Source organism: Clupea harengus, chromosome 5 (assembly GCF_900700415.2).
Source record: "Clupea harengus chromosome 5, Ch_v2.0.2, whole genome shotgun sequence".
NCBI lineage: Eukaryota > Metazoa > Chordata > Actinopteri > Clupeiformes > Clupeidae > Clupea > Clupea harengus.
In genome coordinates this window covers 27,347,922-27,365,500 of record NC_045156.1, presented here as the reverse complement: position 1 = coordinate 27,365,500, position 17,579 = coordinate 27,347,922, and the positions used below count along the sequence as shown (strand labels likewise).

The 17,579-nt window shown below is 43.8% G+C and overlaps 1 protein-coding gene across 2 annotated transcripts; it reads left to right on the top strand.

Annotated features, from left to right (window-relative positions):
- The first annotated feature begins 1,016 nt into the window (after positions 1 to 1,016).
- Positions 1,017 to 16,398, top strand: bicd2 (bicaudal D homolog 2 (Drosophila)). Of its 2 annotated transcripts, none has more exons than XM_042707893.1 (9): positions 1,017 to 1,752; positions 8,605 to 8,817; positions 10,263 to 10,415; positions 10,556 to 10,999; positions 11,264 to 11,638; positions 11,978 to 12,556; positions 12,683 to 12,834; positions 13,082 to 13,451; positions 14,220 to 16,398. In XM_042707893.1, the coding sequence occupies exons 1-9, from the start codon at positions 1,486 to 1,488 to the stop codon at positions 14,220 to 14,222; spliced, it is 2,556 nt and encodes an 851-aa protein (XP_042563827.1). In that variant the 5' UTR covers positions 1,017 to 1,485; the 3' UTR covers positions 14,223 to 16,398. The 2 variants fall into 2 exon arrangements, with proteins under 2 accessions (XP_042563827.1, XP_012686619.2); XM_012831165.3 differs by having other exon boundaries at positions 1,018 to 1,752; positions 13,082 to 13,361.
- Positions 16,399 to 17,579: the final 1,181 nt, after the last annotated feature.

Genomic DNA, 17,579 nt, shown 5'->3' with positions numbered 1-17,579 from the left:
TCAAAGTCCACCACTGGTGGCAGTATGCTCGTACTATTTAAAGGCATGGTCCTCAATCCTGACAAATGTTTTTGATCTTTGAGATCAACAGCCATATATCAAACGTTCATTAACACTGCTGTATCTGACCCAGAGAATGAATGAGAAACTGTGTTTGATGAACATACAAAAATGAAAGAGCTGTCATTGGACGATTAATGTTACTTCATACTTGCATGATCTCCACATCTGCAAAATGGAACAGCCATTTAACCCCTTTTGCAACTGCTGCAGGGGCTATTTTTCTGCTTAGAGGGCTGTAAATGATTAAATACAACACTTTGAGATCTATGAACCATAAATGTGTGAAAGCCATCGATAACTTCACTGTGACTGGAGACAAAGTAGGCTGTGTATATCTACACTGTGATCACAAGCATGCTTCTAAAATGCCCATTGCAAATGACAAATTCACTGTACAGTTTTTGATTTCATCGGTCTCTGGAACTATGGAATCCACTTTTGTGTTCTTAATTTACCATTTTGAAAAAGGCAAAAAAGGCAAAGGTAGATTTAAAGTGGTGTTGTGTTCTTCAATGAAATACTGGTGAAGAATTGTGCCCACAACAAGACTGGTGAGAACCCCTAACCCTTCAATGGGTTTGTTAGGGGCATGTGATATAGGGATATATCAGGTATATTATCACCATATTATTTAAACGAGCTACAATACTATAGAGAGATTGCTCTTTGTGTGTGTGTCCCACTAGTAGCCTATGAAAGACAGGCAGAAAGAATTAATTGCAAAATATCGTTGAAATTAGAGAGTAGGCCACACACACAGCAAACAGGATTCAGTCTGGAAGATTAGTATATATTTTCAAGATATTCAGTGATGTCAGAATCTTTTTTCTGTGACAAAATCTGTGTCTCGGTCGATTCAATTACCTCTCCTCGTATTTTATCCGCAATGCATATTTGCAGAGATGTCATACCTAAAGCCAGCAGATGGCACTGGAGAAACACGACCTCTCAAGGTTTACATCCCAGCGGTCAACAAGCCGCATAGCAAGGAGGATGACGTTGCCTAGGATTGAGACAGCCAGGGATTTGTGTATTCGTCTACAGACAGTAATGCATCATGGGAGTAGTAGTCATAGTTTCAAATACGTTCGTCAGTTCTTGTCAGTGTCTTTGCTTGAAGTACTGTAACTCCCATGAATCCTCACAATCGTCTTTGGTCACTGCGTCTTTCCAGATGGATGAGCTCAGCTCTTGAGTTCTCCCCCCTTCCGAGCGGAAAGTGGCGATAAGGGGTGCCGGAGGAGAAAAAAATGAAGCAAAGCTTGAAAAACTAGTTTATTATCTCTGAAGTATATGCAAAACATCGAAACGAACAGGTTTAAAGAAGAAGACCCGGGATTTCACCGAGAGCCACTATGGAATTCGGCTTCGGAAAAGACTGGTGGTGTTAATGCACTACAATAACGGGCAGGATCCGTTATCATGTCAGCTGTCCGCCGGCCGGCCAAGATGTCTGGAGATGAGGCGGAATTCCCCGAGGCGAAGCTAGTCATGGAGTCCGGGCCGCAGTGGTCCCGGGTGGAGATCGAGCGTTTGGCCAGGGAGCTGAGTGAGACAACCCGCGAGAAAATTCAAGCTGCGGAATATGGCCTTGTCGTTCTTGAGGAGAAGCAGCAGCTCAAACAGCGATATGACGACCTGGAGACTGATTACGAGTCGGTTCGACAAGAACTTGACCAGCTCAAAGAGGTAAGGGAAAGGGTACTTGGATGCGACCCATTTCTGATACTGATATTTTGGGAGCTGCTTATTCACAATTCGACTACGGCCAACGATAGGCCTACTTTTTGCAGTCTCAACCGACACAGAGTTGCTTATATTGTCAAGAGGGCGACTGTTTGGCCTAGCTGGCAAGATAGTTGCACTGAAACGTCCATTGTTTGTTTTCCCTAGTCGTATACACTCTGACTACAATTGCACACAGGCTTAGGAACCCTAAATATTGAATAATTCGTGAAACAGAAACAAATGCGGTATTCTGTAGAGAAACCTAGGTAGCCGAAACCTAGATTCGATGGATTTTGCCGTTTGCTGTTCCAGGGAAGTATAAGGCATTAAAATGGCTATTACATTCGATGACCCTACATCGGCCTAACAGTTGCTGTGCAATTGCCTTCTATGTGTAACAACTGAATTCCAAAATATTCAGGCTTATTTAAAATATTGTATGTGCTAGCCGATATTATGCTAGCCTGGCTAAAATTGTTTAGGTGGTTAGACTCCCTTGTTAAAGTGATCATACTTGCAAGATCTAGGCTCCTTCAAGAATATTTGCACTCCTCATCCGATGGAACCATAGTTTGCGATCATTTTTTGGCCATTATTTTAGACAGCAAGTATGTTGTACAGGTTTGTCTGCCAAAGCTATCACTAGGATTCGTTTGTTTTTCCATGTCTGTATCCATAACATCTCAAAAACAGATAACCGATGTGCTGTCTACTACAAGGATAGTCCTGAATGTTAAAATGGCTGCTGTCATCTAAGTTTAATAGTACGACCAAGCAATTTCTGAAATTGCCATCCATGAAGTGTGAAATATTGCATGCAATTGTTTTAAAAAGAAGCAGGCATTGTCCAAAATCAGCCCTAAGCTCCGTAAACAAATCAAATCAGCAGCAGAAGTATGTATGACTTCAGTATTTCCTTTCTTGAGAAGGAATCCAGACGATTAGTCACAGTTATGGTGAATGCAATTGTGTGAGGATTTCTTTCTGCCAACATTTTGTGAACTCTTGTGTAAAAGATGGAAAACTAAAGGTTTATGGATACATAGTGCAGATAAAATGGGTTGGTTTGAATTAGACGTTACAGTGCTGATTAAATCCCAATCACACTTCCTTCTGGATGTCAAGCTTTAAACTGGCTGTCAGAGCCCTTGTCAGAGCAGACTAAGGTCATGCAAGAACAAGATTTAAACACGACTTTAGTACGGAGTACCCTTTACTATATCACAGCAGTCACCACAGTAAAGACGAAAGGAACAAGCGCTGATTGCTAACAACACGTTTAAGTAAGGAAATTAATCATTTCCACTGACAACCCCCCCCCCTAAATGTAAATGAGAATACAGACGAGCCTTGCTTAAACCAAGGAATGTATGCTAAATGGCTAAATTGTATTAACGTATCTAGCCTAAGTTGGTCACATAATTTCAATGGATCCAGGCAAGCATGCTTCCCTTGCCTCAGGACACTCCACTTTAGTTGCTGAAGCGATTAGGTCACCTGGTGTGATGTGAGGGCCCTTAGGCGTGACCTTGAGCTCAGTCCCTGGGCGGTGTACAAACAGTTCAGTGTTCAACGTATTTGAATTTGGCGCCAGTAGGTGTGTGTTTGTTTCATAGCAGAAATATGCAGGAGAACAACTTTTGCTCTGTATGACCTTCACAGCCAAAGACTCATACATACTTTCTCATGCTCTGCGAATGTTTCACTCTCGTCCTCATGCTTAAAATCTGTGGAACAATCAAAGGCCCTAAGTGATAGTTTTAGGGGTGTAGTCTCTGGGGGCTCCAAACGCCTCAGTTCTTATTGGTACTAAATAAAGAGGCAAATCCCCCAGTAAGCGGATCTGAAGTTGTCACTCTAAAAAAAGACGGTCAGTCTAGAAGTGCGCCTGTGAGTGAGTGTCTGTGTCAAGCTATAGGGGATTCTGGGGAATGTATTTCAAACCGAGCAGGATGTTTATGTGCCAGTGTAAAAACACTCCTCAGAAATGGGTTACACATTATTGTTACACTTTCATCATGTTCATGGTAGACGAACAATGAATCTGTGGCGAAATTTTACAGTTCCTCATGACACATCATTGATCATCTTGCACCTTTAACACAACATCTAAAAATGCATATTTCCTGTTTACCAGGGGTGGGAATCACAAAGAATGTTAGAGTTTGACTTCAACAGGAATGTTAAGTCAGAAAAAAAAATAGTTAAAGATTCTTCGATAAAATAGTCCTCTGATGGCCTACATTTGGAGTTCTCTGAAAGTTCTACTTAGTTTAAAAGGTCGAAGCCCTTTGAAGAACCTTTCAGTACCACATCTTAGATTATTAGGCTAAAGGAAAATATGTTGTTACCCTAGAGACCAATCAGTAGATACAGTGCCATTTTTAAAAGTGTTAAGTTGAAAGTAAAAGGTTTATTCTTGGCATCTGATACAATGTAATTTGATGCTTGGCAAAATAACGCAGTAATGACCTGCCTCGATATTTCCGCTTCCCGCCTTGTTTACATGCGTCTGTGACCCATACACAGATTTAGTTTGTAGTAAGCGTGTAAAGGGTTCACTGGGCAAGCTCAAACTCACTAAACAGATCCCAGCAGGGCAGAGGCTCAGACATGGGATCAGACAAGAAGACAAAGGTGGTGACTAATCTCCTCATGCCCACCACCGAGCTCACTTGCTGCCTTCAAAGAATTGGACTGGAGTGCCTTGGCACCAGAATCAAACTGTACTAATAATCTCGGTCATGGTTGGAGTTGCACTTTAAGTAGTTTTCCCTGCTATGATTCACGCAAGCAGGAAGTTTGTGCACATCTGCACAAGGCATCAGTTCATTCACAGAGGAGTAGCATTTGAACTTGTCCACTGGGAATTCAAGGGTAGGTGTAGGGTGGAACTGCTCGATATGCTATAGGGGATGGGTTAGCACACAAACAGAGGTCCTGGTTATAGTCTCCTCTCCACAAACTTGCAGCTGCTCCAAACATCAAGGGCCCAGTGAAAAATGTGTTTTGTCGCAGTCAACATACAACATATTCTAAAAAGGAAGACATTCAGAGGTTTAATATCTAGCAGGACATCTGATATCTGACCCAAAACAGTCACTCTACAGATATAATTCTACTTATAAATCCAGACTGTATTCAACTCTATTCCTACTCTAATGCCATGCCTTCACCGGTGCCATGCTAATAGGGCCTACTCTCTTACTTAGCTGAGGTTCAATTGCCAGGAGAGAGATTAAATGACCAATCCTTAAGATAGTGTCCTATATGTGTATCATTTTTGCTAAGGTCATGGTGATGGTCAACAGAAATATGGTAATATGTTTACAATAAATTACCAATTTTGAATAAGTCATACTCAAACTCATGCTCGGCTAGTTGGAATGACAAGTGTGTTTCTCTGTCCTTCACAAGACCGTATTACATCAAGATTAATAAGAAGATGATGCCAAAAGTGGTTGCTCATAAAAACATAGCTCAATTACCTCAAAACATACCTCAAATTGTGGCATAGTGCTGCTTTAATCTAGTTGTTAATTATCGATTCAAAAGAAAAGTTGCTGTTTAAGGCCATCCTTAATTTTCTGTTGGTTTACCGTACCATCCAAATCTAAAAAAAATTAGCTATGTAGGTAAATATTTTTTTTTTTTACTTCCAGTTACCAAGAGCCAAGTCTTCTAATAGGTCCTCTTTGCTAGAAGTCTGACATGACTGTCGTGCCCTGCTTGGTCAAAACAAAGTTCTAGTCGGCAAGTCTGGCAGATCAAACACCGTGAGTAAAACTATTATGTCTGCCCAATTTGATTGAGTCTGTAGGGTTACGGCAAACCAACATCATTTTAAGGATGGCCTAATCTGAATTAACTGAAAGTTTAATGTTTTGGACTTCTCAGGGTCCACCATACTGTGATGAGGTGATGACTTCATAGTGGTTGTAGAGGACCAGGTTGGTCCTTCATCAGTCAAAGTCTGCTGTTTGTCAGTTCCAGTGGAGTTGTAACACTGAAAGCCTGTACTTAATAGCTTTGTAGCTGATCACATCTGTTGAATTATGCCATGACGACGTAAATGATGTCTAAGATTCTTTGGCAGCACAGGAGTATACAGGGATGAGTGAGTGTGTGGTTGAGCCTTGCCCTTGCCACTCTGTGTACTGGCAATCAGGTCTGTTTTTGTTTTTGTTTATGTTTAATTATTGACAGGATTGTGTTTACTTTAAGGGTCAACATGGGTGCATCGGAAGCTCTGAGCTTAACTTGTTCAACTACCCAATTGATTCAGGGAGATGCAGTTTGCTGTCACAATGGTGCCACATAAATGGTGGATCATCATTTGTCCACTTCCGCTTAATAAATCTGTTAAGCGTTGCTTTGTTGTACTTCCAGATGGGTTAGCATGTGTCTTCAATCTGTAATAAAATAACTATTCAGTGGTAGAGTTCTCCACGTTGATTATAAGTTGTCCCTATAATATAGCTGCACTTTTGTAGTGTAGGGCCAATGATTTTCCCTTTCAAAAAAATGCATTTTCCGTTTCACATTTGGTGAATTCCGTTTTTTTTTCCGTTTCAGCTCATTTTGTTCACCCTGAGGTAGATTGATGGCTTAAAATGAGTGAATAATATGTGCCCTTCTTAGATTGTTGTTTGCCAGCCATCAACAGAACAGAAGACTAAACATTTTTTGTTTTAAATGCGATTGGGAAGACGAGCGCATGAATGTGACTGAATGTGGCTTTAGCGGAGATCTGTGGGTCAACCGTTGAAAAGGGGGGCGTGGCCGGAGCAGAGTTCAGCGCAGACGTGACATTTTCTCAGTGGTTTTGTTCTTTAATTAATGTTTGTTCATCGTTGCAATCGTTGTTGTGTTTATTTGAAAGAAATATAGCCTTGCAGCCCAAAATACAGGGGAATTTGGGCGATTTGTATGAACAAAATGATGTTTCCGTTTCAAAGTGTTCATTCCGCGAATTCCGTCCGTTTTCCGTTATCGCGGAAAATCATTGGCCCTAGTAGTGTTTACATAAAAAGTGACTGAGCTCTAAAGTGACCATCATCACCTCTCCCGCTTCCGCTCAGCTGGTAGAGTATGGCATTGGTAACACCATCGCCATGAGGCTCAGCTGGTAGAGTATGGCATTGGTAACACCATCGCCATGAGGCTCAGCTGGTAGAGTATGGCATTGGTAACACCATCGCCATGAGGCTCAGCTGGTAGAGTATGGCATTGGTAACACCTTCATGCCTGGTTCACTTTCACTGCCCTTGGATAAAAGAGCCATCTCGAATAAAATAAAAACCGTTGGCTCTAACAGGTCTCTTTCTCAATGATGGTGTGCTTGTAATACAATAAATATATGCAGCTCTCATGACCTTTAGCGGTGGATAAATGGTCTTTGCAAGGTGATTGCTGATCTTTGTGTGATTGTTAGAAGAGCCTGTCCGCTTCTCGTAAGAACCAGGGGACAGCTGGGGTGGCCGTAGCAAGGGGATCTGTGATGGCCTGAATCCGGCTCAGGTTGAAGAGGAGGTGTGATGTCATGGCAACCAAGATGCTCCATATGGCGGCGGCCCAGAGCAAGGTAGAGGAGGAGCAGCTGGCTGGCCGGCAGTGTTGGGGGATCAACCCCGGCTCAGGCCATTCCTGCAGTCTGTGCCGCTGGCTCTAATGTCCTCCACACTCTCTTGCTCCTTTCGGTCCTGCTCTATCCCTAAAAGCAATTGTGCTTTCTCTTTGAATTGAATGCAAATTTTGGCTTACGAGAATAGGATGGCAATTAGACTAGTATTTTCATCCTTCTTAAATCCTTGGTTCATGTGCTTGCTCTCTCATTCTTTTTCTTTGTCTGTCTGGCCTAGTGTATTCTCAGTGTCTCTGTGATCACATGGATTAGTGTGTGTGTGTGTGTGTGTGATCATTGGGTTTCCAATGATGCAGCCAAACCCTGTGTATCCACATGGCACAGTCTTCAGAATCCCTTGTGCCTTTGGACCATTCCCAATTAACCCTAATAAATACCACAGTGCTGTGACATGCATAAGAACCCGATGTTGGTAGATTCATATTTCTGCTGTTTCGACCACATTTAGTAGAACTATCTTTTGACCAAGTGCTGGCATTTGCTGTTTGATATGCCACAGGTGAAATATCAGAATTGATTTTCTGTTCCAACAGCTGCGGGTAAAGTAGCAGAATACTAGCAGTTTAAATATGGAACAGGCCAGTATCCCTCTATTCTGTATATTGTGATATTTCCTGTTGATGCAGAGAAGCTGGTTAAAAAAAGGAATTCCCGGGGTCTTCATTGTTATTGCAGAATCTAGTTCAATTCTAACTCTATTCTTTGAAAAGCAAAACAATGAATGAAAACTGACCAAGACGGGCAAAAACATTTAGAGTCAAGCTAGTTTTTGTGTGTCTGTGTACTATTCAGAAATCTCAGTTGGCAGTTGAGGAAGACAAAGGCAAAAAGTAGGAGATGGAACAAGAGCTGTGTTGGACTGGATTCCGAGTATTCCAAGATTCAGTCGATGCATTTTGAAAGGAACCGACAGGTCACTCATATATGGTATTTGAACAGTAGTACCCATCAGTTTCACCTTGTACATGGTTCATTGGTACCTTTTACTTCTTGTAAATGAATGTTTCATGGGTCTCCTGATTTACCAACACCATTGGTATCTATCCTATTTAGCCCTTATGGTATGTCTCCCATTGTTCCCACTGCCCAGTAGTCCTCTAATTCAAATTGTGCATCTAAAAAAACGTTTTGTTATTGTTCTCACGGGTCCTCCTCCTGCTCTCTCCCAGGCCTTTGGACACGCCTACTCGGCCCACAGGAAGGTGGCAGCGGACGGGGAAAGCCGCGAGGAATCGCTGATCTTGGAGTCGGCCTCCAAGGAGGCGTACTACGAGCAGCGGGTCCAGGAGCTGCAGAACGAGCTGAGACAGACCAAGAATGACCTGAGCAACACCCATGCCGAGAACGAGAGGTTGGCCAGCATGGCCCTGGAGCTCCGGGAGGTGAGGCAGGGCAGAGGGGGCTAACCTGTCAAATTCTCAGTGCGTGGCTGCATATCACCGTCATCATCCTTCAGGGGAAGACAATTGGGTTCAATGCGTTTGTGGAGGATTGAAAGACAGTACCATTTTTCGGATATGTTCCTTGAAGTATTAAATACACAAACCGTAATAAAAAGTTATCAAATTGCGACAATAACAATAAAGTATAAATTATAAGTATGCTATAAAACTGCAATGAGATGCCATTACAAACTGTCCAAAGGAAATGTACTGGATGAATCATTGCAGCCTAATAATGTCATAGAATGGACTTTGGAATTTCATGCGTGTGTGATTCAATGTTCAAAGAATCATGAGGCTGACCATCATTTCCATGTTTGAATGAATTCTGTTATTTCATCATACATAGTCCAAGAGAATGAATTGACACCCGTTACTGTAAGGCAATGACAGCTCCCATCACCCTCAATAAGTGGCTGGTTCTCAACGTATCTCATTCAAGTATCTTACTTTTAAGATGGACCAGGATTCTGAGAATGGCAGTGCATAGCTGCCAATGTTCTGCTCCTATCCAGATAAGATAGTGTCTCAACAGTGCAGATTTAATCATAGGTCAATGTAGTCTCCAGAAGTATGACTGTGGCCAAGGAAGGCAAGACAAGACTGGTGCATGAACAAGATTAACTGGAACCTCCATTTGCATTTTGTAATTCTATTTATTGCTTTTCAAAAGGAGGAACCTCTGTTGAGAGGAAATGTTTGTGGTGGTGTCCCGTGGTGATTTCAGTCTCAAGTCAGTTCCATCTGCGCTGATTTATTGTTGATGACCTTTATGTAGACAGAAAGGCTTGGTTGCGCAAGACAAAATCAGAGTCAACTGTTCACTTTTTTTTTTTCCTCAGAGAGGACGTTTTTTTTCTCCTACATCTAGAAAGTACAAGGGTTTTTCAGCGAACTATACTGCATGGAAATCCTGTGAAATATGCTTCATGGCAGCATTCTTGTTAAAATTACCCTTTTCCCTCAGCTTGTGCCAACTTAGATATGTTGTAGTTGACTAAGTCTAAGGCCTCATGGTAAATGATAATAACAGACTATTCCCCTATTAGGGGCTGACAACAATAGCAATTTTTACTGAGTCTTATGGGACACAATATTTACTGGTATTGCAAGTATATGATATTGCCACTGTACTGAACTCAAATCTGCTGAAACCATTAGTGCACCCAGCCGATCTCATGGTTTTGATGTCCAGAGAAGCTTTGAGAAACTTTAGCTGAAACATGCTTGAAACACGAAAACCAGAGATCTGGGGTATTCAAATGGACAGAATTTGACTTCTCCAATCACCAAAAATCCTAGATCATTAACATTTTTATTTCTGTGAAACCTGAAATACACTTGTATGTTCCACACACACACTGACATGAGCTTTCTGTATGCAGAGTAATGAGCTGGTGGAGCTTCAGAGGGCTCGTCTCCGTGATGACGTCAGGGAGTACAAGATCTGTGAGGCCCGGCTGCTGCAGGACTACACGGAGCTTGAGGAGGAGAACATCACCCTCCAGAAACAAGTCTCTCTGCTGAAGCAAGGCCAGGTGAGTCGCTCTCATCCAGCAGGGCGCAGTGACGCGTGGTCTAGTTAAGTGGAGCCTTAAATGTGACAGAACCTACTCTCACGCCTGTGTCTTGGTTCCATCTCTTCCACACACCTCTGGGTTGTGCCGATGGCCTGCAGGTGGAGTTTGAGGGGGTCAAGCATGAGTTGCGGCGCCTGGAGGAGGAAGGCCAGTACCTGAACAGCCAGCTGGAGGAGGCCCTCCGTCTGCGGGAGATCTGCGAGCGGCAGCTGGCCGAGTCCCTGGAGACGCTCAAGACGGAGCGCGAGCAGAAGGCCGCCCTCCGCAAGGAGCTGACGCAGCACATGACGCTGGGCGACTCGCTGCTCGCTGTTTCACTGGACGGCCTCAAGTTGACCACCGACGAGCCCAACAACGACGACGATGTGATCCGCATCTTTGAGAACGGCCTGGCCAAGATGACCGAAGCGCACGCCCTCGACAACCGTGCCTCCACGCCCAAGAAGTCTGATAACTTCCGTCCAGCCCCCAGCCTGGTGGATGACCTGCTGAGTGAGCTCAACATCTCTGAGATCCAGAAACTCAAACAGCAGCTGCTCCAGGTAATTGTCAACAGACCTGTGCTAAAGCAGGCTTACTTGATATATTCATGAAACAAGCAAATGTTGTTGTTGGAGGGTGTGAAGCTTGATTCTGTGTTGCCTTGTTAATTTGAATCAGAGGCTTGCACTTTTATAACTCCAGGATTGCATGCACAATGAATATACAGTATGGTGTGCTTTTAAAATGCAAATCTTTCAGTTATATCAGAATTCCAATCTTCTGAACAAGTTATGCAATGCTGTAATGCTGATGTTCTCTTGCAGGTGGAACGAGAGAAGGTGGCACTGCTGTCCACACTGCAGGACTCTCAGAAGCAGCTTGAGCAGTCGCGCGGGGCTCTGGCCGAGCAGCAGGAGGCCAACGGTCGTCTCAACCAGGACCTGGGTGCCATGCGGCGGCTGCAGGCCAGCAAGGAGCGCCATTCGGCCCTGGACAGCGAGCGGGAGCGGGACAGCCGCGAGGACGGCGACGGGGATTATTACGAGCTGGACATCAACGGACCCGAGATCCTGCGCTGCAAGTACGAGGTGGCCGTGAACGAGGCTGGCGAGCTGAGGGCCGAGCTGAAGACCCTGAAGGAGGAGCAGCAGGAGCAGACCACAGAGTCCCAGCAGGAGCGGACGCGTCTGGAGTCTCAGGTGCATATGGGATCTCCCGTGTTTGGGCACGTTGGGGAGTTTAATACTGTCCGAACACTACTGCCAATGTTGTCTTGCTCATTTGTAGGTATAGCATAAGCCAGGTACAACAAACAGCTGTATGAAATTTCTACTTTCAAATATCTACGGAAAAAAACTGTTTACCCAAAGAATTACATGTGTTTTGCGAAATAGCCAACATGATAAATGTGTTACCTTTAATCAGTGGGCAAATGAAAACATGAGACATAAAAGATCCTCTCAAACATGTCTGTAAAAAAGGGATGGTGATTTTGAAGTCACAGAAGTGCTTACAAGTGTGGTGTCTGTGTGCTTCAGGTGCGTGATCTGAGCAGCCAGCTGGCGACACTGGAGAGCGTGAGCCGTGAGGTGCGGGAACGCGCCACGCGGCTGGAGAAGGAGCTGCGAGAGACCAGCGCAGTCGCGGGGGAGTCTCAGGGCAGCCTGAGCGTGGCCCAAGACGAGCTGGTGGCCTTCAGCGAGGAACTGGCCAACCTCTACCACCACGTCTGCATGTGCAATAACGAAACACCCCAGCGCGTCATGCTGGACTTCTACAAGGAGGGCAAAGCCGCCCCGGGCCCAGTCCCCAATGGCCGAGACACCCTCAGCTCGCCGCCGCCCCCTGCCATCATCGCTGGGGATGACACCCGGAAGGAGCCCATGGACATTTACAACTTGGTCGCCATCATCCGTGACCAGATCCGGCACTTGCAGCAGGCTGTGGACCGCACCACTGAGCTGTCCCGCCAAAGGGTGGCCTCTCTGGAGCTCTCCGCTGTGCCTGATAAGGACAAAGAGGCCTGCATGCATGAGATCCTCAAGCTGAAGTCCCTGCTCAGCACCAAGAGAGAGCAGATTGCCACCCTGAGGACCGTGCTGAAGGCCAACAAACAGGTAAGCTAAAGTTTGAATGGACGCAGCCAGAGCCAAACAAAACATTCCTGCTGTGTGCTTTCTATCCGTTTCAGTACGAGATTGCTGGTTCTCACTTCTGAGACGTATTTCTCCTTGTGCGTTTAGACAGCTGAGGTGGCCCTGGCCAACCTGAAGAGCAAATATGACAACGAGAAGACCATGGTGACGGAGACCATGATGAAGCTGAGGAACGAACTGAAGGCCCTAAAGGAGGATGCCGCCACCTTTTCCTCTCTGCGTGCCATGTTTGCCACACGGTATGATGGCCCCCCAACACACATGCAGATAAACAGATACATTTACACACAGTTGCAATTACATACACTGTCATTTGACCTCAATACACACAAAAATGCATAGCCTTAGATAGCTGCACAGTGTCACTCATTGTCTGATACTGTAGGCCATGTTTTAATTCTTCTATTTCTTTGTAAACCATGACCAATCTCCCCCTTCCTCTCTCCCTGTCGCTCTCTATCTCCTACCTTTGTGCCCGACCCTCAGCTGCGACGAGTATGTGACACAACTGGACGACATGCAGCGGCAGCTGGCAGCTGCTGAGGACGAGAAGAAAACGCTAAACTCTCTGCTACGCATGGCCATCCAGCAAAAGCTGGCTCTCACGCAGCGCCTGGAGGATCTGGAGTTCGACCACGAGCAGGCGCGCCGCAGCGGGGGCACCGGAGCCAAAGCCACAGCCTCCTCGCGCAGAAGAGTCCCCACCACCACCACCACCACCTCCTCCTCCTCCTCCTCCGCCCACTCGGCCCACACCAGCCCCCATGTAAGTCCTCGGCTGGCCAGCAGGGGCCGCCCACAGCCCCGCAGCATCATGGATACGCCCATGGTCTTCTGCAGCGAGAAATATAAGATCGTATGTGACCCCTGAGACATCTTTCCTCACCCCCTACCCCCCAAATGTCACCATCACTACCACCACTCATCTGCCCACCCGCTTCATCATGCTCCCATAACCTGCATCTGCTTTACCGCCTAGCTAACATTCATTCTAGACCAGGCTGGGAAAAGGCTGTCAGGAGACCGCTGCATGCAATGAACACAGTGCTGTGTGGCTTCAGCCTGAAATACACTTGTATGTTCCACACACACACACACACACAGACCACACACCACACACACACACACACTCACACACACTGACATAGGCTTTCTGTATGCAGAGTAATGAATGGCTATTTGTTTAACATGGATACAGATGAATGCATGTCCACAGCACCACCCCATTCTCTTTCTCCACCTCACTGTCTTCAAAGCAGGTCTATGTGTGTTTTTTTTGTGATGTTTCATGCGGAGGTGTCCGCAACATTCCTGTCATGGGGTGGGGTCATCTCTCTCTTCCCATTTTATGTTTTAACATTGCTTTCTAAATTCATTCCTCCATCTGTCACTCATATGTAGCCTCTTAAAACAGCTTGCATGCTGAAATAACTCTTCTTGGTGAGTTGGCATTGTCAGTCATGCATTAACCCACGTAACCCCTCTCCTATGCACGCACAGCCCTGTCTTCAGTGAGACTCTCGCTGTCCTGTTTTGAAGTATTGTGAATAATGATGCATCTGTCTGTAGAGCTGGTTAGCTTAGTCAGTTGTTGACACTGTGTTTGTATTTCTTGGTTTTGCAGTAACGTAGTAGAGCTGGATGTTGTGATTTCCCTGATGGTGAACCCCTGATTCCTGATTCCTGCCGACGCTTCCTACAGTAGAGCCTCCCTGTGACATTATAGCTCCTGGGCGTTTTGTAATCGCTCCACCAAAACATGCACATCACAGACACACTCACATTGATATAGACATGCGTAAGACACACGCAGCCTAGCATTTTTTTAATATTCCTAATTCTTAATAAAATCCTGGGCTGTGTCCATGCAGTTTCCTTTCGATAAGTCAGTTGGAAACTTGGGCTCAAGGTACTTTGGAAAGTCCACCCTAATTTCCAGCCTTGACCCTACTTGCTCTTCATGTGTGCATTATCCCCATTCATTTTTCTGTTACATTTTTTGTTTTGTTTTTGCGTCTGTCCTCAAATGTTACTGCACTTTCTCATGTACACTTGCCCCTCAGACAACTCCCGCCTATGCAAGATATTTCACATGGCTCACTATATTTTAAATTTATCACACTGAATAAGTGGCATTGACACTAAGAAAAATACAAATCTGACGTACTTCAGTGCCCAAAGTCCACTTAATAAGTCTGGATTTCATCTATTGGCCTTAAATTGAGTTGGTGTGGATTTCCCCGCTGAAGAGCAGGGGTTTGGCAAATAGTTGTGGGTTGTGGATGGGGCAGTGTATTCCTCTTGATATGCTCGTAATGAGTCTTTGAGCTTTGTTTATTTTTGTCATATGTAATAGGAACCGTTTTTTTTTATTAATAATAATAATATATGTATGGCTGTATGGTGTTTTAATAACATTTTGCATGTTTAACTGCCATGTTATGAACAGAATCCAGGGAGAGCAAACAAAAAAGTGTGTATTTATGCCGCTTTGTGTTAATCTGTATCCAACAGTTTATCTTAGCAATGTACTCCTTTGGACTCTTGGGTCAGCCTATTGAAAGGGTGAAAGGATGGAATAATTTTACCGGAAGCACAACCGCAAGATTTCACATCGGAATTATATACAGAGATATTTTTTGTTATGTTTTTTTTTTTTTAGTTTTCTTTGTTCCTCTCCTTTTCTGTCTCAGTAGTACACCACGAGTGCCTTTTTATTTCTTCAGAAATACGTTTTTTTTTTTTTTTCTTTAACCAGAGAGCAAAAACCACACGTTTTTGTGAGGTAGTTTTATTGGAGTATTGAGGTGATGGATATTTGTATTGAACTCTACCTATCCCCTCCTGCTAGCATGCATGTGCTGCTGCGCCTTCAGGATTTCTGTGGTAAACCTTATTTATGCTATCATTTCATTTGAAAGCTAAGCTAACATGACTGGTTAGGAAAACAAGTGACCCAGTATGGATTAGAGCAAAAAGAAATACAGAACCGGGTGTAACTGCAAGCATTTACTGAGCGTCTTGTAACCTTTGTGTTTGGATGGTCATGTGATGTGCATAGCAGTACTGAGGAGACAATTTGTTTATTTTTCCTTTTTAATGTTTTTAATATAATCGTTTTATATGTGGTAAAGAGTATTGGAAAAACAGATAAATGGAAAACAAGTCCTCTCTCAACCAATCTGTTGTGCCATTTCATACCTTCAGTTTGTTGAGGCATTGAAATGTTTCAATATTGTCAGGGGGTTAAATAAATATATAATATATATAATAAAAAATTATATATGTTATATATATAAAACAAACAAGAAATTTAAGTGCAATTTAACTGCTGTATCAGGTGTCTAATTCAATGTTCTCTATTGCTTGAAGCATAGTGGGGATTAATTGGCCTATCATTGAGGGATAGCTGTGCCCATTTTTATACTGCAATATTTTGTCACAGTTTTATATCTTTTTATGAAATAACTTCACCTGTCTGATCATATTTATTGATAACAATATTAAGCAGCTCAGTGTTATTAATGTGCATTATGATTAGTGGCATGGTTAATGCCAGTCTCTTCAGAAGCACCTGTGTCTGCAGGTGTTGTATATGTGAGGCCTATCTGGTAGGAGCACACCATTTGACAATGGCTTTGTCTGTTCTGATATGTCATGACATTTATTAATGGTTTCACGGTTCCCCTTGGGGAAACCCACCACGTGTCACCATTTGTACTAAGAGGACTTCTAGCTTGTGTAAGCTCTTGTGTGTTAAGGTGCTCATTATTCTGGCCAAATAAACATGATTGAAAAGGCAACTTGTTTGTCTTGTCTGTAGAATACAGCTTACCAACAAGCTGGTTTTCATGCCAAAAAGTGTGGTCTGGGGGGTATTTAAATAGTTTTCCTGACATACTGAAGCAGGACTTTCAATGCCTACTAAAATGTGTGGCATGGTGCTGTGATGGCATAAGGTTTGTGGATCATTTGTTTTCACTAAGGCTTCATCCCCTTCTTTTTACATTGGGCTGTTGGCTATTCTGTTATTCTCAAATGATTATGCAAACATCACCACCTTTGTGGTTCAGTCTGTTGAACACACCACCTCCAAATAAGTGCATTTCTCAAGTACAGGTTAAATGTAATTTTACGTATAAAAGCCATAAGCCCATGTCCCTTTCCTAAACTAAACTTAAATTATATAATGTCAATTCGTTGTAAGTATTTTTAGATATAGGTTATAATAACTTATTTTCAGTTAGTTATAAGTTGAATTGATAAGTTGAAATTTGAGTAAATTGGTGGCTAAAAGGGCACAAATTAAGCAGGATCAGGAATAACTTTTTTTTCTGGTGTGGCACTTTGTGGAAGGAGATGAAACTCCTAAAGACAGTAGGGACTTAAAGCAGTGACGTTAGAGGGACGGCTACGGCGTCCACGAAACATTCCAACGGGTTGCCGTAGTAGTGGTAATCGACTATCACTAAGCAACTGTAACTCTCAACGGCTTCTTCTTGGGCAAACTGACGTTCGCTCTGAGACCACATTTACACATAGCCGGGTATTTACAGAAACGAATATTTCTGCCCCTCCGTTTTCAAAAATCAACTTGGGTGCTGGCAATGATGACATGTCTATGAACAAACAGGAAAATCGGTCAAATTAGCGGGTATCTTTAACAAATATACTAATAATCCATAAAGCTACTAACGGTGGAATCGAATATAAACGAAGTGACAGTGTCAAATACGATAAAAACGTATAATGACCTGCTTGAAATCCTTACGTATTACTGAGTACGTCAAACCAGTGGCTCTCCCGTAGTAGACAGTTGGGCTACAACGGCAGGAAATGTCGAGATAGAATCTCGCGTGCGCAAACTGTCACTCGAACGCCGTAGCCGTCCCTTCAACCGTCGCTGCTTTAAGTCCCTAATGAAAGAACCCAGGGTAAGGTATATTTTAACAGTTGAGATTCCCGCGAAACCTGTGGAGACTGC